This window comes from Puntigrus tetrazona, chromosome 15 (assembly GCF_018831695.1).
Source record: "Puntigrus tetrazona isolate hp1 chromosome 15, ASM1883169v1, whole genome shotgun sequence".
Lineage (NCBI taxonomy): Eukaryota > Metazoa > Chordata > Actinopteri > Cypriniformes > Cyprinidae > Puntigrus > Puntigrus tetrazona.
This window is the reverse complement of record NC_056713.1, coordinates 878726-903128: the sequence shown is the minus strand read 5'-3', so window position 1 is coordinate 903128 and position 24403 is coordinate 878726. Positions and strand designations below refer to the sequence as shown.

Sequence of the window (24403 nt, the reverse complement as noted above, 5' to 3'; positions counted from 1 at the left end):
TATGACGTCGATTGTGACACGAAAAATAAAACAGTTCATCAACTGTATGGACTGTGGATATTTTAAGGAAGTGTTTTTTTGTTTCGTTTTTTTCTCTCTTTAATATACGAAAAAAAGCAGTAAATACATTCCTCAAATGTTTTCTTTGGTGTTTCATGGGAAAAAAAAAAGTAATGGAACGACTTTGGAATGAGAGGAATGAGGGTGAGTAAATGATGACAGAACAGAAACGATCTTTCCTGTGATAGAATTGTTTACTGTATCAGCGTAACGTGTTTTCTCTTTCAGTTTAATCAATCATTGGTATGGATTCGCTAAAATCAATTTTAGGCAGATTTGAAAATACCTCATCTGTGCTCCAGACAAACGCAGTCGTTTAATAACTGGACTGGGCAGGTTACGGATGGGCTTTTTGTTGTTGTTTGAACATATCCGTAGTAGATCCTTGTTTGTGGTTTTTGGTGTGGCAGCATTTGTGGTATGAGAAGCTCCACCCTCAAAAGCACCTCTGGCCACGCCCATTCAGAGCAAAGCGCAATGTACAGTCAACATGAAAGAACATGACGTAACATTCACCTGACGGCACGCAGAGACGTACCAGTTTTAATCCATCTAACTGATCGGTTTGTTTTTTTACGAGCGGGCAAGTGAGTGAGAGCGCAAAGAAAGAAAAATGAGATGGAAAGAGAGATGAGGAGAGGGAAAGAGATGCAATCACTTTAGTGCATCTCACCCTCTTCTCATTTGAATTTATGGCACTCTCATGGCTGTAACGTGGCTAAATGAGATTTGGAACAGAGCCCAGATCGGTTGAAGGAGGTCTGCATGACCCAGCTGGCTCACAACTACCACATTTAGCACATATGTCACTGCTGGTCTCAGATTAGAAGAGCCTTTTTATAAGGACTGAGATTTGTCTAGTTTTCCATACAGTGAAAGTGACAGGAACGACAAGCTCCACAAACATATATACGACGCATGCATTACATCAAATCTTGTGGACCCCTGGAATTGCTTTTTAGTAATTCATTTCACAAGTGTTGTGTTATTTTGAAGTGTTTTTAGTGCTAGAAACTGAAAGTTAGAAGCTAGAGAACTAGAGAAGTCCAAATAGAGAAGATGGAAAACCTGTTGCAGAAGTTGGTGATAGTGAGGTGAAAATCAGAAAGATTTTCCAGGAAGCTCTTACTAAAATTTCTCTAAAACTCTAAAAGATCTCAGTGGTAAAGCGGTCCTCTGAACTAATACCACTTTACTCTATTATGCCTCTGTCCATGATGTCTACCAATACGTTCTACAATACTCTTTACAAATACAATCAATTACTTTAAACTTTGTGCTATAATTATTTGTCATTTGCATTGTTTTATGGGATGAGTAGTAATTTAATTTAAGTACAATGTACTAATGTAGAATCTTTCTTAAATATTAACATGCATATATTTATATAGACATACGTTTTATATAGACAAACTTTTTGTAACGTTATAAATGTCTATGTATTACTGGGAAAAATACAAAAAATAATGAGGAAACTGGTCACATGACTGATGCGTGGCACGTTAATGGCATGAATCCAAAGGTGGATTATTGATTGTCCATCCTCAAGGACGCTTCGCCAGCACACACGCCATCTAATCACGGCAAACACGGCAAGTCTAATCCTGCGCTCATCATAAACTCAGCCGTCTATGCGGAATACGCTCTAAAATAATTTCTTAGTCATCCAGTTGCTCAATAAACCCCTCGCTGAGATTAAAACAAGCTAAATCTATTTTAGATTTGTCTAAAGGAAACATAGAAGGAAAAGGGAAAATCCAAATTGTTGTGAAGGAATCACTTTCTAAAATTAGATGCAAAAAAAGCCTTTTGTTTATTCTCTGGCCAGAGGTCTTTGTCTGCTCTGAGCCGATAACTCACACACACTCTATTTATAGAGACACTAAACAATACTGTAAGAGAAACAAACAAACAAAAAAAACTTGGGTGATCTACAGAGGAACTCAGAAAGCCCACTTATAGGCACTGGGAAACAGTGTGCTAATGGTAATGAAAAATTATTTTAGTGGTATTTATTTTATGCATAACCCATTAAAAGCGTTTTTGTAGTAAAAGTTAGAGTCATTAATTTTTATTGTTGCAATTTATTAATAGCAAAATATTACTATATATTATTATTATTATTATTAGGGCATAGATGGGTATTCAAAAACTTTCATCAAAATAAATGCATTAGTAAATTTACAATTGCTATTGTCAAATAAAATGATTATTTTACAGTATTATTTTACGGTAAAATATTGTTTTGCTTGTTTTACTTTTTCATTTATTCTCTCTTTACTGATATATAAACAATCAAGTAGAATTTGTTTAAATGTCTATAAAAATGTATTAAAAAATCATATTAAAAATGATTATTTTCAACTAATAATTTTTATTATTATTATGTATGTTTTGTTTCATTTTGTACATTAAACAAAGGCCATTAAAAAGGCCACAGTCGTCAACATCATTTAATCTTTTAAGGGGAAATAATCTACCTGAGGTGTTCCACCTGTAGTACACACACACACACACACACACAGCTGAGCAAACAGATGACTGTTGAGCTGCATCTCTCATCTAGACTCTACTTTTATAAAGGTCAGGCTTCAGCAGCACACGGGGCGGTTGGGGTCTTTGTTTTAAAGCAGACAGTGGCGGTTTGGCCAGGCAAACTTCGGGGCGAGCAGCTGCTTTTATGTAGGTCACATGGGTAGCTCCTGTTTACTCCAATATTGCCTCTCTTTCTTTCTTTTTCATTGTCATCTCTGTACAGCCCGTTGTTAATCAGTTGTGAAACTGAATTAGTTTTATATCATGAAGTCGACCCACGATTCCATAAAATGTTCATCTGACATGCTGTTGTCCAGCAAGCAGTGACCACAGAGGTAACGGTTAATCGATAACAGGGTCACATGACAACACACATTCCAGGAATGAGAGACAGAAAAAGAAAATAATATGTGTTAAAGAACACCGTAAACATTGAAGACACAGATGACTGCACGAGTTTGTATATTTTCAAATCAATAAATTGTGATCCACAAATTGAATGAAACAAAATCACAAGTAAACAAATGAGCTTTGAAAATGAAACACTCTCTGGAATGCATTTTTTGAAAGGGTAAAAAAGGTTGAAATTAATTAAGAAGAAAAAAAATTTCTAAAAAAATGTATTTAGATATTTTAATAATACATTAAAGTCTACATATAGTTAAATATATATACACACACAACATTACGATTCATTTTATTTTATTTCTGATTACTAAATATTATAATAAAATTGCATTTAAATAATTTAATATTAAATAACATTATATTAATAATTGTCTTTAATAAATTACAATACGTTAATGAATTAAAATAATTTCTAAATATATACTGTACATACATAATACATATACACAGAACACACACCCACACACACACTGTCACGGTGTGGTCTGAGAGAGAAGGAGCGCTAGACGAGCAGATAACATAAATAAGTCTTTTAATCTTCCAAACACGAAATAAACATAATTTAGTTGTAAGCAGGCAGGCAGACAGAAAATAACCACATGATGATCTGACAAACTGAACTGAAACACACAGGGAATAAATACACCAAGTAATTGACTAAATTAACAAGACACACCTGAAGACAATGAAAATCTGAGGCTCGATTCTTTATTTTGATATGCGGAGAATATTCAAAAGGCTGTCAAATTTTGATGAAAATCATCAAAAAACGCTGTCAGTGGCAGGCAACTTTTTAACAAAACATTAAAAGAGTTTATAAAAAAATATTGGTCTGGTAATGATTAATAGGCTATTCCAATTATAACAAATAATAATGTCAAGATCTATGCTATACGGCCTTCAGATATTCCAAAGTATGACATAAATCATTAAGAGCCTAAAGAACAGTAAAGGACTAAGAACTAAACTATATCAATACAAGAACATTTTAAGTTAGAGTGGCATATTGAATTAGAACATTCTGCCAAACTATAGCTTATAATATAAAATACATTGCGTATATATCCTATGAAAACAAGTGATAAAACAATTTAGTTTAACTACAATGCTACTGCATAGATGATAACACAAAATACTATTTCACAAAAGTAAACATATAAGCAAGCAAACAAACAAACAAATAAATCTAAGAGTGAGTATGAGTGAGTACTACTCCACCAAACAGACCACACTTCAACCAAAACTATGCCCTTGTCATCAACTAAGCTGTGAAGAAAAGAGTTAAAATAGGTTAGACCTTGTCTGGATTTTCTTACTTCTAGGGAAAGAGGGAGTTAAAAAAAATCGACAGAATAGCAAAAGGTTTTTATGTCAGTAAGACAAACACTGTACTCCCACTCAGTATTTCTTAAAGAAAAAGGAAGCATGCACTTTATGTCTGTCTACATTATGCAAAGCTGTTAAAAGCATTTTTAAAATTTCAGCCCGAGCAGCTCTGAGGCCAGTGATTATGTATCCCTCAGAAGTGTGAAAAGTACAGAAAAGTGTGAATTAACAGAAATCACACTGCCTGATAACTACAGCTGTCCTGTAGCCTACCAAATTGCATCGATGCATTGCATAATATCACACTGGAAGCCCACAAACAGTAACATTAAAGTTATGACTATGTATGTGAATCCCTACCATTTCGCATTTAATATTCAACAATGATGAGCCATTGATTACAGCAAAACTCAGACATCTTCATCTGGCCAAAGAGGACACCTACAGAAAAAGAGACTGGCTAGAAAAACACTAAATACGCAAAGTAGAATTGCCAAGAGGAACTACGCTAAAAAGCTAGAAAACTAGTTTTCTGCTAATAAACCTGCATCAGTGTGGAAAGGCCTGAAAGACATCATCAACTACAAGACACCCTCCCCCAGCATTAAGGCCAACATCCCTCCGTACAACCATTAACACCTCCTGCAAACCCCATTTCCTCCACACCTGCCCTTCAGTTCAGTGAAGATGATGTGCGCCAGGTTTTCAGAAAGAACAAGAGAAGAAATGCACCAGACCCAGGCCATGTGACTCCAACCTGTTTGAAAAACTGTGCTGACCAGCTGACCTCTCTCCCAAATCTTCAACAGATCACTGGAGGTGTCCCTGCCTGCTTCAAATGCTCCACCATCATCCCAAAGAAACTCAAGAAAACAGGACTTAATGACCGCTTATCTGTGGTTCTAACATCTAAGGTCATGAAAGCATTTGAGAGGTCAGTGTTGGCTTATCTGAAGGACATAACTGGACCCTTTTGGACTCCCTTCAGTTTGCTTACTGAGCAAATAGGTCAATGCATGATGCAGTCAACACTTCATCGTGCAACATCTAGACAAAACGAGGACTTATGTGAGGATCCTGTTTGTGGGCTTTAGCTCTGCTTTCAACATGATCATCCCAACACTCCAGACCAAACTAACCCAGCATTGTCACTGGATAACCAGCTTCCTGGCACAGTAAAATAGGTGGATTCACATCCAACAGCTGCACCACCAGCACTGGCGCTCCTCAGGGTCATGTCCTCTGCCCACTGCTCTTTTCCCTCTACACCAACGATTGAAGTTCACAGACAACACTACAGTCATCAGTCTCATGCAGGACAGAGACAAGTCTGCTTACAGGCAGGAGGTTAAATAGCTGGCTATCTAGTGCAGTCACAACAACCTGGAGCTGGAGATGACAGTGTACTCTCAGGAGTGGACTCCCCCCACTCACCATCATGGACAGCACTGTGGCTGCAGTAGAGTCATTTAGGTTCCTGGGCCTGAAGTGGACCACTCACATCGACTCCATTGTTAAAAAGGCCCAACAAAGGTTGTAATTCTTTGCCAACTGAGGTCAACCTAGCAGGCGCTGCCGAAACAGCTATCACTGTATGACCTGTGCACTTCTTTTGTCTTCTAGTCGGCTCTACAAAGCACCGAATACCAAGAAAGTTTCTTTTCCACCTCATGAACAGTTAAAAGCTCTCCCATTGTAAAATAAAAGTATGTGCATTACCTTTCACTTATCACCCTATTCACTGCCCACATGCCACACGCTAGTATATCCCTGTACATTCAATTTATTATAATTTTTTTGTGGTTTATTTACGTTTATATGGGTGTTTTATTCATTATCTTTGTTGTTGCTGTTATCAAACCAGCTGAGGACCAACTAACTGAACCAAGCTTAAACTAATGGCCAACTAAAGGACAAGGCTAAACCAGCTCAAACCAGCTGACATGCTTTAAAACATACCTAACCGGCATATGCTGGTTTTTTTTCTCTATAAAGTTGTCCTGTTCATTTTTACATATAAGGAACAAGCACTAATTTGTGGCTAAATTTGTTGTACTTGACTTTCCCCTTCACACGTTTTAACAGACAGGTCTAGTAGATGTTTTGCATGCAGATCGCAAACATCACACACACACACACGGATGGATGTGACTGATTCAGGCTAGTTCCTGCATGCCGAGCAGGTGTCATGTCTCTGTGTTTACATAAGTGACATCGGTTTATGACACTGGAACGTTGTTAAAAAAATTTGACAATGTCTTGTATGGTCTAAAGATGGCTCACCATTTATATATTTTCCTTAAAATCAGTGTGCATATGCCGTTTCACATATTTTACAACAACTTTAGCTCCTCCAAAGTATCTGTCTGCTAAACAGGACACCAAAAGGATTTCCTTTTTTAGTTTAAACAGGGTTTGCACTATACACTTAGAATGCAGGGCTGCCAAATCTGCTTTTTTTCCCCATGGAATTGGCATGATTTAAAACTGTCAGTGGGTTGATTTTCACCCCATGTTAAAGCTTTGAGGTTTTGCATAAATTACATATGACTTTGGATGAGGTGGAAATTTATATGCAATCTATTGTAGAAAACAATGAGCAAATGAGCATTTGTCACAATGGAGCAGCTCTTAATTTCCCATTGCAATTCACACGAAAATCCTCTAGTTTTATTAGTTAAAACATAGATTCAACATTCAGCTTTGCTGCATTCTATGCACATATAAAACTCTCTAATCACACACACTCACTAGTATGCTTAATATTTAACCAGGGGGGCCTATAAGGATACCGTCATATATAGCAAATGCAGATACCAACTGATTGAGGTTTTTAATATTGCTTCATCACTGACATACAAATCATTGATGATTCAGCTTCCGTTTTTCATATTTGATGTGCTCTATGTGTGTTTATATGTGAATAAAGGCCTAAATAAAATCTGACTTCATGAACATTTTGGATGATGTTGAAAAGTTGGCTATAGTGATTTTGTTGTGTTGAGAAGAGAGTTTGTTAGCTTTTTTATTGTGAGAAAAATTATAGACTTCCAGTAACAACACCACAGTTACCTTAGATTTAATACTGTTTACAGTAAGCCTCGGGAGCTAAAACACAATTATGGTAGGGGTGCTACATTTCCGACAAATACTCTAAGCGGCTGACCAATCGCAACAGACTGGACCAGCAGACCGATCAGAGCAGAGCGTTTCAGAAAGAGGTGCTTTAAAAACATGAGCACGAAACTGGTTTTCAGGCAGAAGGTGCTTCCAAAATGTACAGTATATATTTTTTTAACCTTAAATCATGCAAGTTTAATCTAGTATGTCCCAAAAATGAGCACATGTGCAAAACTAAATTAAAATATATATATACAGTATATTTTTTTAGATTTTCACTACTGAAACAAAGGGGTCTAGCTTAAACTGAAAGCACTATAAGCGTTGTCCTGGCATTCACCCAAGCAATATTCATCCATAAGACTACAAGATGGTGAAGTGTAATTCATTGCTCCAGAGAATGGGTTTCCACTTCCCTAAAGTCCAGCGGCAGCACGCTTTACATCACTCCCACCAATACTTTGTATCACACATGGTAATGTGAGCTCTGCTAAAAAAAACCCCAACTAAATCAGACTCAGCTGGTTTGTTATTCTTATAGGCAGGCCAATCTGGTCTTTAGCTGGTCAATTGCCCAAAACCCTTCTGAACTTGGCAAAACAGACTAACCTGAACAGGATGGGAGACCAGCTTAAACCAGAAAACTAACTTAGGCTTCATGAAATGCATGGTGAACAGATCTTTGCAGATCTTTGCTTTTTACATGTAACACTCTTCAGCACACAGTGGTCCTGTGGTCGAGCTGTTGCTCCTAGACATTTCCATTTCACAATAACAGAACTTGTGGTTGACCATGAAAGGTCTCGCAAAGCAGAAATTTGACACACTGATTTGTTGGAAAGGTGGCATTCTGTGAGAGCGGCAGAGTGGGTGTCACTGCAGCATGTACAAATGTGAATGTTTGTCCGAGGACGCTGCAGTGGCTGTAAGCTTGATTTTATGCACCTGTTACAAATGGATTTAGCTGAAATAGCGAAAAACATTCATTGAAAGCGGGTGTTCACATAACTTTGGTCATGTGATGCACGTACGACATTACTTGCAAGTCAGTAATGTTGATACTATTAATAATAATTTTTAATTTTACAAAGATGTTTTGTTTTTTTCAAGATTTTTACACATATCATCAGTTATTAGTGGTTTGTATTATGTAATGTTTCACAAAAACAAATGATCTATTGAATTATATATTACGATTGTTATATATAATTATATATATATAATTGTTTACACACATGCAACTTTTATTTTGGAATTCAGTTATTTATTATTACTTATTCAATTCATTGTGATTAATCGTTTGACAGCACTATAGCCAAAATACTACTAAAAATCCTTAAAAAAGAAATGAATATACAGGTGCATTCAAATCAAGTCAATTCCGTCGAAATGAATGAGAATCATCTCATTAACATTCTACTGCATCATGAGTTTTGGTGATGAGCAAACCGAATGAAAAGCGATTGCAGTTACTTACTGAAAGAGAATCACATAGCACTTGCAAAGAGGGAAGGGAGGAAGTGCAGACGAAAAAAGGAAGCGAGAAAAGGAGCGAAAGACTGACAGATTAAAGACAGAGGACCAATTAAGCTGATTAGACTCTTATTCTGCTTGATGAGTCGAGCTGCAACTGCAACCTTCTGCATTCATCTGGCCAACAGTCTCCTCGACAAGGTGCAGAGCGCCAGCAAACGTATTAAACATTGAGCCCTGATGAGAAAAAGACACATGCGTCACCTCTGAATGAAGCCAATGGGCGGTGATAGCTTGATCCAATCAAATGTATTTAGTCGACACCCACTCGTATTTGAAAAAGTAGTTAAAACTCTAAAGGCGAAGCTGAACGCGTGCCCTGATCCATTCAGAGCGCCATGCGTTGAGTGACAGCAAAGCATTCTGGCTCATCAGAACTCTTTGTGTCACTTCCTCTGCTCTCTGCCATCTGTGCTGTTTTTGTGTTTGAAAGCTGAACTAGAGTCAGCAGGGCACACTTCAGTTGGGTTTGACTCAGGCGTTCTAATGAGCGTACGACGTAATCCGTCTGAAGCCTCTCTCGTTTGTCAGGTTGACTTCATCAGAGGCGGTATCGTACATGAATGTACCCTGACGAATAAAAAGTCAAATGGTGCGACTTAAATGAGCTTAAGGTGGGCCACATCCTCAGTCACATAAACAAGCCGGGCTGACCTGTAAACGTTGGTTTAAACCGCATGTTGTGAAATAGGAGATGTTGCAATCAAGCGCACCTTTGAAAAGTGCACTGAAAGTTGAAGATGCTTGCGATATGCAAAAATCATGGATGGCACAATCACAGTTGTTTTCCATCCACAAAGCCTTTTGTTTAAGCGTACCCAAATTTGAGATTTTTTGACTTGAGCCTGTAAAGAACCAACCAGAACGCACTAGCAACTACCTTAGAAACTAGCACTGCCCTGAAAACCATGAACCAGTTTTTACATACAAGCATTCGGCACGGAAGCGTTAAGTTGTACAAGTAACAAAATGTCAATTTTTATAACCTAAATATATATACATACGTGTAAATATTTTCTAAATGTATACTGTATGTGTTTGTGTACTTAAATATACATTATACATATTAAATACACACGGTATATTATGTACACGAAAACATTTATTTTGGATGTCCAGCACTAGTATTTCAATAGAAACATGTGCTTCAAATGTTCTTAAAATCACACAATATTACTGTTTTAATGGATCCAATTAAATGCAGCCTTGATAAGCATGAGAGACTTTTTCTTATCAGACTCAAACAGTAATATATATAAACAAATTGCTGCATTTTCTTTTTCTATCCGGCCTTCTAATTCTTTGAATGTAATATTCAACAAAACAGTGTTTTAAAAGATCAAAAACAACACCATAATTATATGGTATAAGGCAATAAAATACTATTACATAAAGGCAAATATAGCACTTAAGAGTTTTTGAGGCTTGCTGTTGTTTTTGATTTTGATTTTCGCATATTTTTAAATGCCAACATTCAGAGCTACATTTTGTGGCGTTAGCCGACATAAATTCAGCTTCTTGCTCTGCATGTTTAGTGCAAGCAAAATACATTATGCAGCAGTTTGACGGCATTAACCAAAGAACTTCACACCTCATTTTGGCTTGATTTTTGTTGCAGATAAACACGTCGGAAATTCAGGTTGCCCGATGACAACAAGAATGATTAACCAGTCCGTCGGCAGCGTGCGAACTGATCCGCGTGGGGAGAAATGCAACAGGCCACTTCTGCATTTCAAAGCTGGGTGATAATGACTTAACAGAAATTATAAAGAGTATCACACACATCAACTCTGAACACAATGCTGATTTATTAGATGATTTAACGGTGCATTAATTAGCTTTTCCATTTCTTTTGGTTCCTTTCACCTAAAGAAAACGGTTGTATTTGTGGCATGCATGTTTAAAATGATACTTGCGTGTGAAGATACACTGGTTCTGCGTTTCTTTGTGTAACGCACAAGGCTTCCAACAATACTTTTGTTATCAGTAAAAACGTGTTAGCGTTACCGTAATTATGAGAAAAAAAATCACATTCTTTGCAGCACTCATAATAACAACTTGAAAAAGTTTTTGATTGTACCACATCGTGTGAAAACACTTTAAAAAAGCAGTAAAATGGAGCTAGCTTGAAATATTTCTGCTTAATATTTCCAGATTTTGACTTGATTGTTTATGGTCAATTGTTAATGAATTTTATCATTAATAATACCACAAAATACTGACTTAATAACACAAGATTAATCTGAAATAATGCTAAAGACAAAAATACAAAAAGAACATACAATACAAAAATAATGTCAGATGTCTTGCTAAATAAAGTAAAATGTTAAGTAAAAACGTTTGCGTGACAACAAAACCACAACAATAATAATTTTGGTAAAAATGCCTTCTTACTCGTGGATTGCGTAGTTCTTTAGGAACTTAGTTATTAAAAGATTTTTTTTTTTTTTGGAAAAACCTGTTCATCTTGCTCATTAAGAATCAAACCGCAGTTATGACAAACGCTTTCAAATGCAAGTCCTTGCCTAGTAGTGCTAACAACTTTTTTAAAGCTTTCATCACGCTGTAGTCATTTGCTTCAGGGGGTAATATTTCGCGCAGACCTGTGATAAGTAGCTTCGGGAAGACAGGGCTTTGTCCTGGGACCATTTCTGAAGAAGACTTCAATGCAGCCCCTCTCCCATTATTTTAATCAAGCGCATTTCTGTCATGTGACCCCATATAGTTCCTATAGTCACATTTGTATGGGAAAAGATGCATTACGAGCACCGATACCCAAAAACCAGTACTTCATGTTTTCCATGAGAAGAGGAAGGGGTGGTTGTTGCTGGTCACTGTATGAAATGGCAAAATGGCCTTAAACAACTACATATTTTCTAATTACACGTTTCCTAATACATGTTTAACGGCGCTGCAGGAGCTCAGTCTCGTTATTCAAACAGCGAGAAGAAACCGCGCTGAAAACGTGTTACTCGTCATTTCCTATTTGACATATTTTTGAACTCTTTTATGATTTTTTGTAAGCCAGGTGACAATGTGATACATGCATCTTCCCAAATTAGTAATGACAATAATTTATAAATCTGCTGCTGTCGACGAAAAAAGAAGCACTGAGGACTTCCTGTGAGTTTCCTTCAAAATAAAAGCTCCATCAACGTTCAGAAATGTTAGGGTTGTAATATTAACGTTGTTTTGTTAAATAAAATTAAATATTAAGACAATAAGAATTATAATAGCTCTATTAATGCATTTGTTATATTGTTCACACATACTGTTCAAATTGGGATCTGTAATATTTTCTAATGTTTAAAAAAGAATGCTCTTCTTAGTTATTTGTAATATAACTTATTAATTTTAAGTCAAATTGTGCTTTGTTGGTATAATGTCTGCTAGAATGTAAAAAAATCTTCAGTATTAAATTATATATATTTTTGTTTTGTATTAGTGTACAATGTTCAAAAAGTCCATTTAATTAATTTAATATTTAATATCGGTCATCCAAGTTATTTGACATATTTTTAAAGTAATGCAATAGTTATTTTCCCTAGTAATTCTTACTTTTATAAAGATGTAACCGAGTTACTAACTATTTGTGAATAGTAACTAGTAACTAATTACTTTTGGTCACTTCTATTGCAGCATATAATACTGCTTACACAATATATTGTGTAATATATAATAATATATGTATGTATATATCCCATAATTATACACATAAAATGTGTGTATATATTAATATATAGTAAATATAATATTGATAATATCCACTAAATATATGTGAAAATACATCTGTACTATATTGAACATTTTATTGTTCTTTTGCTGATTGATTGCTATTGTCCTCATTTAGGTTTTTTTGGATAAAAGTGTCTGCTGAATGATTAAATGCGGACGTTAATTTGCCTGAATCTGTATAGAATTTGGGACACTTGTAGGCATATAAATATATTTTTGAGACATTTAATTTTGAATGTAAAGCCATGTGTTAATAAAAAGAAATGAGTGTTTCAACACAGCTATGTAGCACTTTATTGTTTAATATATATTTTATATGGATCAATATATGGCTATACATGGTTCGTGCATATATTGCAGAATATCGAAAAATATAAGGACTGGAGTCCCATATCGAAATATATTATTTCAAATATTGCATTATCTTCCAGTATATTCGCATATATTTTTGTTTCGTAAGGGCAACTGTCAAAACAGGCAAATGTTTTAATGATCACTTTCCATAATAACTGCTCATCATCTCAGAACGTAATCGACTAATAGATCTCCACAAAGCCCTTGAGCACTGGAGCATTAGGACACAGAGAACATTGGGAATTTGTGTCCATTTGAATAAACCAATTTTTCTGGGAAGTGACGGCGAGGTTATCAGGGTCATTTTAGAAATCAATCGATGCCGGTGCAACATTTTGCATCCCAAAAGCTTTCTTCTATGATTGTATTCTATGAAGGAGAAGACAACACTGCAGCTTGAATGACTGTTGATATGTTAAGCCATATTCTAAAATAAATATTGTGCATTAAAAATTAAATTTAAAAGCAATAAAATAAAATAAAAATGGATTATGATAATTACAATGCATCTTTCAAAGCATCTTCTTAAATGAGAAAACAAGTAAATCAAACTTCAAATGTATTAATGTTCTTATGCAGTAAATTAAAAGTAATATATAGCATAATTTACACAACAATATCTGCCAAACAATTTAGCAAATTCAGCTTTTTTTTCATGTATACATTATAATTCCATTTATTATCACGGGACGAATATAGTATAAATTTATTTATTTTATATCAAACTTTTCAAGCTGTAGGACAATAAAAGTATTTTACTTACCAGTCTACATAATTAGTTAGCGTACTTTGCGAATTTGGAAGACTGCAGACACATGCCTAAGACTTAAATGAATGTCACCCAGTTGTAAATTAGCTAAAAAAGGCAGCGAGACACAATGGATGTTTTGAGAGACAGCGATCAGAGATCGTATTCTGACTTATGGTAAACTTCTATATATTAGATACACACACACAAATTTTCCTGTCAGCTGCTAAAGGTTTAGCCTGGCCGCATATGGTGTATAAAGTACGTATGTGCAGGATCGAACCGAACATTGACGCCTTGACAATAAAAAATAATGAAAGGTGGCCAAGCTTTTTTTTTTTTGTCACAAGATCACTATCGGTGGAATTTGATTTCCTTTGATGAAAACACACTTTGATTTCATGCACTAAAAAAAACACCAAAAACCCTAAACACGTCCCACTCATTTCCCCTCCTCATGAGACCTCAGGCTGAACATTTCCTGTAGGTGCCATCCAGAGGAAGTCTGGAACATGCTTACCGCTGCTGTTGAGCTTTCAGCTTAGAACACAAACAGGTAGCTCCACAGGACATGCTGAAGGCCGGGCTATTTACTATATAAAGATCCTCCATCTTGACTGTAATTTCCTGACTAATGAAAGGTCAGAAAAAGTGTGTCAAATAAGAGGCTCATATAAAGGAAGCCATAACCCATTGTGGATAAATGATGTAATTTATGTCTCCTACAAAGTAAGATATAGAGACAAGCAGGAAACAATCATCACTGTCGTCCGTACTCTTGTTTACTGTTTTCGCCTGTTTTGTCAGCTACGAGGTGAGAGATGTGATATTGGATTAGATACATATGGATAAAGCAATGGGTTCCACCTTCTAAAGATTTTCTGTTCCTCAAAAAACAAACAAACAAAACAAAGCCCCCACACCGAGCCACAATAAATAAATACATAGAATTTTAGGATTTATAGCATTATGTCATCAAAACCATTTAGTTAAACTGGAAATAACTTGGTTTGAACTAGGAAAGAAATCATGCTAACACTCATATTGTACACGCTTTGGGGCTATACCATGAAATGAAGCTCTACAGGATTCAGGAAATTTGGCACAGAGGAGAACAGCTGGGAGAACATCTAGCGACTAGTAAGCTAATTGACATCGGGTCTGTAAAAGGATGTCTTAGAGAGGCAGAGTCTCTCAAACGCTTTGCAAATCATCATTCAAAAGATTCAGAGAAAATGGAGGCATCTCTGAGCGTTAGGGCCAAGGCCGAAGACCTTTGTAGGATGCCCGTGGATATGCCCGTTGGATATTGGCTCACGTGATTTCATTTTATTCAAATTTACAAAACGACCCAACATTTCTGGAAATCGCTTAATTTTTAGACGAAAATGTGCATATTATTTCAGTGGCAAAGCTTTTGGAGTATTGGGATTTACAGTGTTATCTTCTCATGGCAAAAAATGTGTCAAAAAAAACATACAGTAGCTTTAACCTTTATGTTGTCTTCCAGTCTTTTTGATCTGGATTTTAATGTTAATGCATATGACTAAAACTGATAACTACAAGTCCTACAATTAATCATTTTCAAAAAGAAATGCAAAACTTGCGCCAACTAAAAGAAGTTGGTAAAAGTTTAAATCCACGATTGACGTGTAAGCCCATGTTAGCCCTATATTTATTTACAGATCGCAATGAAACAATGATTAACGCTGTACATACAGAAGGGTATAGTTAAATGAATTTACATTTAACCAGTCTAATATGAAAATGTAGACCTTCTTTAAAGTGTTTTTAACCTAGACTGTACATGAAAAGAGAACAGTTTAATGTAACGTTTAACGTTAGCCAGTTTTAGCCAAAGATACAGTACCTTGCTGAAGCACAAGATGACGTTCTGACATTAACTCAATGACGGTATGACAACCAGAACATTAAAGTTTCCTCTGTCTTGTTTGGGTTTAGGAAGCGGACTAAAATAAATCATACTGCCTATGCTCTCAGGATACCTGGAATCACTGTTACAAGTACCCCAGGCACATCATTCTTGAGATCTTCATATCAGATGTTTTCTATGGCACTGAAACCTAAAGATGCCGATCCCCGTGCCGATGATACTCGAATGCCATTGGCTCCTCTGTTGAGAGGAGGGCTTACGGATAGGGCAACAGTATAAAGAAAGGCTTACAAGCCATTTTTGGCCAGCCATTTTTGACGGAAAAAGAACAGCAAAAGGGTTTCGAGTTTTTTTTCACACTAAAATCACGTTAACACCGATATGATTTATGTCTTGCGGCGATACTAATGAAACAGTAAATACAATAATATTGAGTAATAGTAAAATAATAGTAATAAAAAACTAAATGCAACAATGAAGGCTAAGGCATTTATAAAGGAAATAAATGGGAAAAATTTAGGAGGATGTGAAACTTTCAACTTTCCCACATTGTGGTAAAAGAATGTTGACTTTCACTTTCACTGCAGACGTCTCACAGCAACCCAGACATCTAAGTATTTATTCGTTTACTTTTATGAAAAGGAGGCACACTTGGAAATAGATATTTGTGGTTACCAACATTATGCCTCAAGGGCTGTCAATTGAGTTTCAACAGCGCTGATCCCCAGAATATTCCTCTAAGATGGGCAAAAATCTCCAAAACCACCCCTAGTAGTGACTATTGCTGGACTCCCAGGCATTGAATGATAATCTGCGCGGACTCATTAACTCAACCCTAATGGACACACTCGCTGAGCATCTCCCAGCACTCAAAGGACATCCAGCTGTCTGCAATTTCAGAGAGCAAATCCAATGTGTGTCAGATGATGTGAAACAAGGAGAATGTCTGTTTGAGCGTTGGTTTGCCTGTCAAAGCAGGAACTGGGAGGTGTTCGGATCTGACCTCGAAGGGCAAGGACTTCCCAGCGCCCCTCTGCAAAACAACAGCACGGTCGGCAGCTGACACGGTGACTCTGAGGCTGAGTCTGCGCGCCGGCTCTGGAAACTTGCTGACCCCCACCCAGACACGCAAACAACTTCAAATGCACATGAAGTACACTTTCCACACAACAAAACCGTGCAGGGAGGACATGTGGAGTAGAGAGAGAACACTTCCCCCGATACGATCATGCAGGAATGTAGCGATGGATTATGCAAACAGACATGTTTGGGAGGTGATGTCAGATCAGGACCAGGAGAGTGGGTGGTACCAACTACTGCTAACGCTCATGTTACACAAGCACAGTTGAGATATCCTCACCTCTTTCTGCTCAGGCACTCATAATGCCTACAAATGATCAACAGATTCAAATGAGAGCCGACACAGAGGAAGCCAATGGCGGTTGTATGAAAAGGAAATGAGAAGCTGTGGTGGGAAATGCCAGAATTGTCCATTTCCGACCTTCGGTTTTATTGCAGTTAGTGACAAAGCCTTTGGCATGGCTTCACAGGTTAGACGGACAAGTGGGACAATCTTATTGATGGAATTAAATATACGTGGGTGAATATCACAAAGTCTATTTTTAGGACCCTAAGGTTTATAGAAGGATAATTATTTCTAATTCCAAACAAATAATAATGTATAAATATATATATATATATATATATATATATATATATATATATATATATATATATATATATATATATATATATATATATACATTTTTTTAAATAATTAAATTAAATATTTAGAAATGTATACAATTTCTATGCAATATCGGTTGTTTTCATGAATACAGTTTCTTCTATAAAAAATTATAATAATAATGTTTGCACAGTGTTTTTAGGCATATGATAATATTTAATTAAAAACAATGACTACATCCTGACACACTGCAGTAATACAAAAAAAGAGGCTTAATTGTCTTGAAAATAACATCACAATGAAAAAATCTAAACGGTCCTAAAATAAATCCTAAATAGGTCAAACTCTTTTGCTTATGCAAAACGTTTTAAGAAAATATTATTCTCTCTTTTTGTGGTTAGCTTCACTCGAACATGTTTTCTTAAGATTCACTGTACAGTTTTTTTTTTCTCTTGCATTACCATCATGAATTAGGAGGCTATTTAGGACCATAAATACAAAATGTTCCATCTGATAAAACAAGTGGGGGCTTGAGACTGATATTGCTGCAGATGTTTGTTGATTTACTCATTTTCTTTCATGCTGTCTCTAATGCATCAGATATATAAACAGAGATTTCTTTATCTCAGTCATACTTTCATTGCAAATGCATACTTCTATAAAAAAAAAGGCATAATTAAATGAAGGCAAACAGGAAAAATATCATAAAAAACATTAACGCAAATATAGAATACCCTCTCAGTAAGGTCATCAAAAGCATCAACGAGCTCACTACGTCAGTTTTAAACTGTTGCTACTAGGCTGTAACTGCCCAGGGTGTTTGCCATGAGTATTTGCATACTATTTACATGAGAGGATTGACGTTAAGGAGATACCTTCTAAAGCGTGTATTTACCTGTTATACTTTAAGGACACCTGAACTAGGAAAGCATGAAAAGCTTGTTTTTGTGTGTGCGTGTTTTTTTATTACTATATATAGCAGACCTATTACTTGAATATTTATTTGTAATTTGAAGGAGTCCAAATGAGTCTGAAAGAACGAAAAACAAAAGCAAAGGACATTTTATATGAATAGCATAAGGAAGTACTAATCCATCCATAACACACGCACAATCTCACAATCACTATTGAGAACGCATTAGTCAAATTTCCCTTAATGTATTTGCCTTGGTATTCGCTCTCAAACTTCAAAAGACACCGAAGGACGCCAACGACAACCTAAATGCGAGTCAAACTCTTACTAATCCAAAAACATGTGAAAGGATCAATCAGTTATTAACCGGCAGAAGTCGTCCGGTTCTTTTTCTCCCAAAAACACCTTACAAGAGGAATGCCGAAATCCGCAGCTGCTTAAAATAACTCTCTGCATTAGGACGTCAGTAATGTCAGATGACATCAATTCAGTGCCCTTAATGGTTGTCATTGTCCAGCGCCAGCCTGTTTAAGTGAAAGGAATTTTTTAGATGAGACAATTAGTCCCTTTGGCACAGGCTTTTCCCTGTTCAGCTGATTTAAGGCTGCCTGCTGAATGCCTGTTTTAACCTTTAGTTGTGTGGATTTTTGGATGCAAGTTCTCAAGATCGAAAAGTCTTGCAGACCAAACACGTGGTTGGGTCACAAACGACAATTTCTTTGATTGTTTGTCGTTATATGTCATTAGCTGTTACGTGAAATTGTGCGAGCCTTGACATTCAACAACAGCGCCACCAAAATTCCAACGCAGCTTTAAAATGAAACGGATGTGAAAAAATAATGACCATATTTTATTTTTGCAGCCAAGGCTCGCTGCAAATATGTGCCTTTATTGACATTGTTTTTGGACATAATAACACTTACGAGGTGAAACAGAGCCGCTGAGCAGTTCGTAATTAAAATGTCCAGTGAGTGGCACTAAAGGTTAATACTCTTTGACGTTTTAAAACGATAAAGTACCACCTACAGTAAACAGAGAGTTTAACAAAAGCAAACATCAAATAAAAACATTTGCTGAAGCAATCATGTCATTTTAACTTACTTCTACGCGTCTTTGAGCTCTTTTATCATGTCTTGTGTTTCACTCTGTTACCGGGTGAGCCGCAGAGCAAGTTTACCGTCTTAGAAAAACCATGAATACGGAGATGATTAAATAATGCAAATGTCAAAAAGGTATGCTATGGTAAAAGTTTGAGGACCAGTCACATCAAGAGCTATAACTGTAAAGATAACAATAAAGATGTAGTTATTTTCTTAAAATTGTTCTCAATATTAAAGCACAGCAGAGTCCACGTCACCGCTATAACGATAAAGGCACTGAAAAAACTATAGTTGGAATCACTTCCAGAACGTTTTTTTTTTTTCCCAGCTGATAAACGATGCAAACATTTACAGCCAATCAGAACCCATCCTGCTATAATGAGCAGACAGATTAGAATAAACAAGCGATACCGTCCACTGGTGTGGAGACTAATAATGTTATCTTTAGTTACATATTAATAGTTAATATCATATTACTTTATCGTTATTGGTGTGAACCGGGCTTAAGCCATTTTAATGTATAATCTAGTTATGTTATCATAATTTGTGTGAAAAAGAATAAAATAATTGGTGTTTTGCTGCCTCTAGTGTCTATATGGGCTGGGTACTGCAGTAAATCGTAGTGAAAACAATGAGAATGTTTCAAGTTTCACAAAAATGTACTTGCCATTTTTTTCCAATGCTGCGTTTTTTGAGCGAACTCCGAGGAGTATTGACGTTCGCTTATAAGGCAAACATGTGTCTGCTTTTCCTCTTCCCAGCCTCAGCTGCCCGCTTATTTTGACACGAACGGTTCCTGCGCAGCTCCGCATAAGACAGGGCTGCTTCATGCGGAAGACAATGAGGAAATGACCTAGCATGTGTGCATCTGAGGACGTACAGATACGGACTCTCCCGATGAAACCGAGAGAGAAGGAAGGAGAAAGAGAGATGACATCATGGCAAAGTTAGGTAGGAGGATGGAGAAGTCCTGTAATGCAACACTGTAGATAAACACGAGACAGCTGTATTTATGAGATCTAGGACCGAAGGCCTTCCCGGCTTTTGTGCGGGACGCATTATCTGCTTTTGGCTCACCGGAAAGGCAACAGTCTCTAACGTCCAGCCACCAAAGAAGGGTGTTAAAGACTCCGCACGTCCAACGGCGGTCTCCAGTTTACAATAGTGCAGCAACTGGCCACTAGCAAGCTAATATCGGATGAAAGAGGAACGGTAAACAGTTTCTGCCCTTTTAATAGGAACAGTTGAGTAGACAGCTGTCCAAAACAGAATTAGGAGACAGACGGTGTCTCTGTGGTGCCTTCAGACCCCTTTGTGCACAGCTTCTTTGGTTCAATTAAGTCCAGATTATAATACTCATAATCTTATTATAAAGCAGGTATTACCGGTGGCTATCCCAAATAATAAAAGCAGAGTTGCGTGTTCTTGCGATGAACTAGTCAAAGGTTTTGTGTTTTTTTTTTTTTTTTACACGAGATGCTAGTGCAAAACAGACTGCACCTGCAAAAGCTAGGACACAAAGAGATTAATATACTCAGGTCGATTATTAGCAATCTTGATCTCGGACATTTACATATGTCCATCTATTAGCAGCTAACAGCAGTCAGTTCCTCTTTGTGTCAAATGTATCGACTGCCTAAAGCTTTTAGTTAACATAAATAGCGTGTGAAATATGTACTTGTTTGATTTCGGCTCATTTGTGTCTCATTGCAGTTATTAAAAGTGCGATCAGTATGTTTTTGTTTACGTTCAGCTAGCCGGATTTCATTCACCTCAGAGGAACATACTGACACCTAATGGTCTGGACGCATTAACTTCTGGTTTATTCCTTTATGTTTCATCCTGAACAAACAATTATAAATATAAGAGTACCGAATAAACATCCAGCGAATGACAGGTCATGTGATTTCAACGTCACACACGAGCAGCCGACCCACTCCACAAAGAAGTCTTCGCTTTTATTTTGTTTGTTTTTTTAGAAGACCGATCATTTTCTCAAAAATGCTGTTAATTTCTTCATGTGTAAAACGTGCACTGTTAGCAAAAATATACAAACTGCGCTTATAATTTGCGTCATTTACAAAAGAACGTTACGTATTGTGCCCTGCTGTGCAGATATTGACATAATAATCCGCATTCAAAACAATATCGGTCAGATGCACCTGGTTTCATTTCAGTGTACAACTCAGTTGCTGTCATCAAAGGCTCTTCTTTATGCACACTATTAAAAATTGATATCACACATCCTTCTCTCTAAATTTTCTGAAAAAAAAAAATAAATAAAAATAAAAAAATCTAAACAGCTGGCTTTAGCTGGTTACCCAACCTGGTCAGTCTGGTCTTGTTTGCTAGTTTTAGAGGGGTTTTGGACACATGTTATCTAAACGTGCACTAACTGCCAGATACAACCAGCCAAGCATCTTCGTCTGGTTCAAAGTTATTTCACTTTTTCAATTTTGTTTTTCTCTAAACCAAAAACAAAAACACTCAAAGCCAAGCGACTACATAAACTAACATTCACCTGCATTTTAATTATAACGATGAATGGATTACTATGAGGTAGTTGGTTAGTAAAAGTTATGCGCAGCTTTCTGCATCCCTGTCACTGTATATACACTCCAACACAGAAGATAGCGTTAGAAACACTTACATATCTCCGCAGCTTCTTCTCGGGTGGCGACTTTCTCAACCATCCCTGACAGATGATTTCCCCTCCGCTCATTTTACAGAAAAAAAAAAAAAAAAAGTAAAACACAATCGCGACAGTAAAATCACTCTGAAGTCCTCAGATGATGCGGGTCCATCTGTGTTGAGCGCGCGTGGAGCTGTGGTGTGGATGTAAAACTGCGGCGCTGCTGCGGCGCGTCATTTAGTGATGATGGGACGCGTCCTCTGAGCTCAGCGGGACTCGGCGTAAACACCGCGCGCAAGGGAGAGACGCTTGAAAAGCTCGAGTTGTACGCAGATGTAGGAAGTGCTGTTGGCTGTCTGCTGTTTGTTTTCCCACTCACACACACGTACACCACGCCCACTGAACCGAAGGGACGGGACTCTCTTTCTCGCTGTAGGGATGAACGGAGACAATGAAGCGCGAGCGCGGAGTTCACTGCGCCGAAACCGACTCAGGCGCGCGGTTAGTTTACCTACACACTCGGGCGCTCTTTTAAGTTTTATTGAGTTTGTAAGAATTTTCAGAAAATAACGTTTACTTTAAGTTGTAGTCTGTTTGGCTGGTGTTATAAAATTAGCCTCGGCAGAGGGCACCGAGTGTTTTCCCAGAATTTGAAGCGGCCGTAACTTTACCGAACGTATTAGCTTTGAGAAACGCGCCACCTAGTGGACGGATTTGTGCAATGCATGATCTCGACGTTCACGAACTGAATTCAAATTCAAATTTTATTCGTCACATACACATACATACACGGTACGACATGCAGCGAAATGCTTTCTTTTCTTTTTTTTTTTTTTTTTTTTACAACAGCGTCTAAAAACTTAAGAAAGGTAAAAGGAAAAGAAAGAAAAAAAGTGCAGGCATTATAAATAAGAGATAAAAATGAAAAGGAATAGGAGACAACTTTTTAAGAAATATGTAAAAGAGTATATGAGAACAAAAAAAAAAAAAAATATATATATATATATATATATATATATATATATATATATATATATATATATAAAAAAATATAAAAAAATATATAAAGAAGTGTACAAAGTATAAAACATAAAGTATAAAGTGGATGTTGTGAATTGTTCAATGTAAAGTGACTAGTGCAAGATTGTCCATTGTAAAGTGACCCATGTAAATAAGGAATACCTGAAGTTGTTACCGTTGTGTGATATTGGGTTGTGCTAGTAATTTGAACATTGTATATGACATGTATTGGAAAGGTGCCTTTAAATAATCTAATAGGTGTAGCGAAATTGCCTTTCTTAGAGATTGCTCTTGATCAGTAATGGTGGAAATGTTCAATAATGTTAGCTGCTTAATTGAAGACTCACGATTATGTATTGATGTTGCGACGATATTTGCCAATATAACAGATTTTTGTATGGATTGAGTTATGGGTGAACTGGTTCTCACCACCAGAGCGCTTGAAGTAGTCTTTGTTATTATGAGATGCATTAATGCCACCAAATTATTTTCATTCGGCCAGAATTGCAGATGCTTGTCTTTATATTCAAGAAGGTTTGGAGAAAATATTTAATACGCTGTAAATAAATGTAATTCTGAATTGTGAAGTGTTGTATAATTAAATGCACAATTAAAAGTCATCTAAAAAAACACCCATAATAAAATAAAAATAAATTATTAATAATAAAAATATTTATTTCTTTTCCGTTGTTAATTCAATTCAACTGGATGAATATCTTTGAGCATTGTAAAGTTGTAAACATAATACGGTTGAATGAACGACTGTGAGAAAAACAAACAAACAAAAAAAAACCTCAGCTGAGAAGCCTGTTGGTGAGGAAATATGAATGGCGTGTGAATTTACTGCTAACTTCTTGTGCTGGTATTCTCCTCTCTAGATCGGAAGCCTCCACAGAAATAACTGATCTTGAGGAACCTCCTACCAGTGTTCTTCGGGTTCCTGCTGCTGAGCCTGTGGTGCAGGAAGACCATGATGCTCCAGTCAGTGTGAAGTGTTGGACAGCAGTGAAGTGGACACGAGACCTGAAGGTGAGTTTACTGCTACAATCCCAAACATATGACACACGTATGTATTTGGCAGCCAGCAGGGTCAGGGTGGATTTGGCGCCATCTATAAGGCGACTCCTGCAGAGGATGCACTTAAGGCAGTGGTTTCAAACTCAGTTCCCGGAGGAGCACAGCTCTGCAAGTTTAGCTCCAAATCACACCTGCTGTTCTTTTAAGAAGTGTTTACTGAAATGTTATTGGGAGAACCTTTATTTTTAATGCTTTGACTATGTTTTCATGCAATGCTAACTGCTAGTGCATGTCGTTGCCATGTTGTTTACCACGGGGGAT

The 24403-nt window shown here is 36.7% G+C and overlaps 1 protein-coding gene across 2 annotated transcripts in view; it reads right to left on the bottom strand.

The window, feature by feature from the left end:
* The window catches only part of gab2 (GRB2-associated binding protein 2), a 55696-nt gene extending 33319 nt beyond the window's left edge, over positions 1-22377 (bottom strand). Inside the window, exon 1 of one of the 2 annotated variants that reach the window (XM_043258925.1) lies at positions 22064-22377. In XM_043258925.1, the coding sequence (XP_043114860.1) occupies positions 22064-22135 (72 nt within the window). In that variant the 5' untranslated portion in view covers positions 22136-22377. Of the gene's footprint in view, positions 1-346; positions 410-22063 lie in introns of those variants that run through there. The other variant, XM_043258926.1, reaches the window with a different exon arrangement.
* Between the last annotated feature and the right edge of the window lie 2026 nt (positions 22378-24403).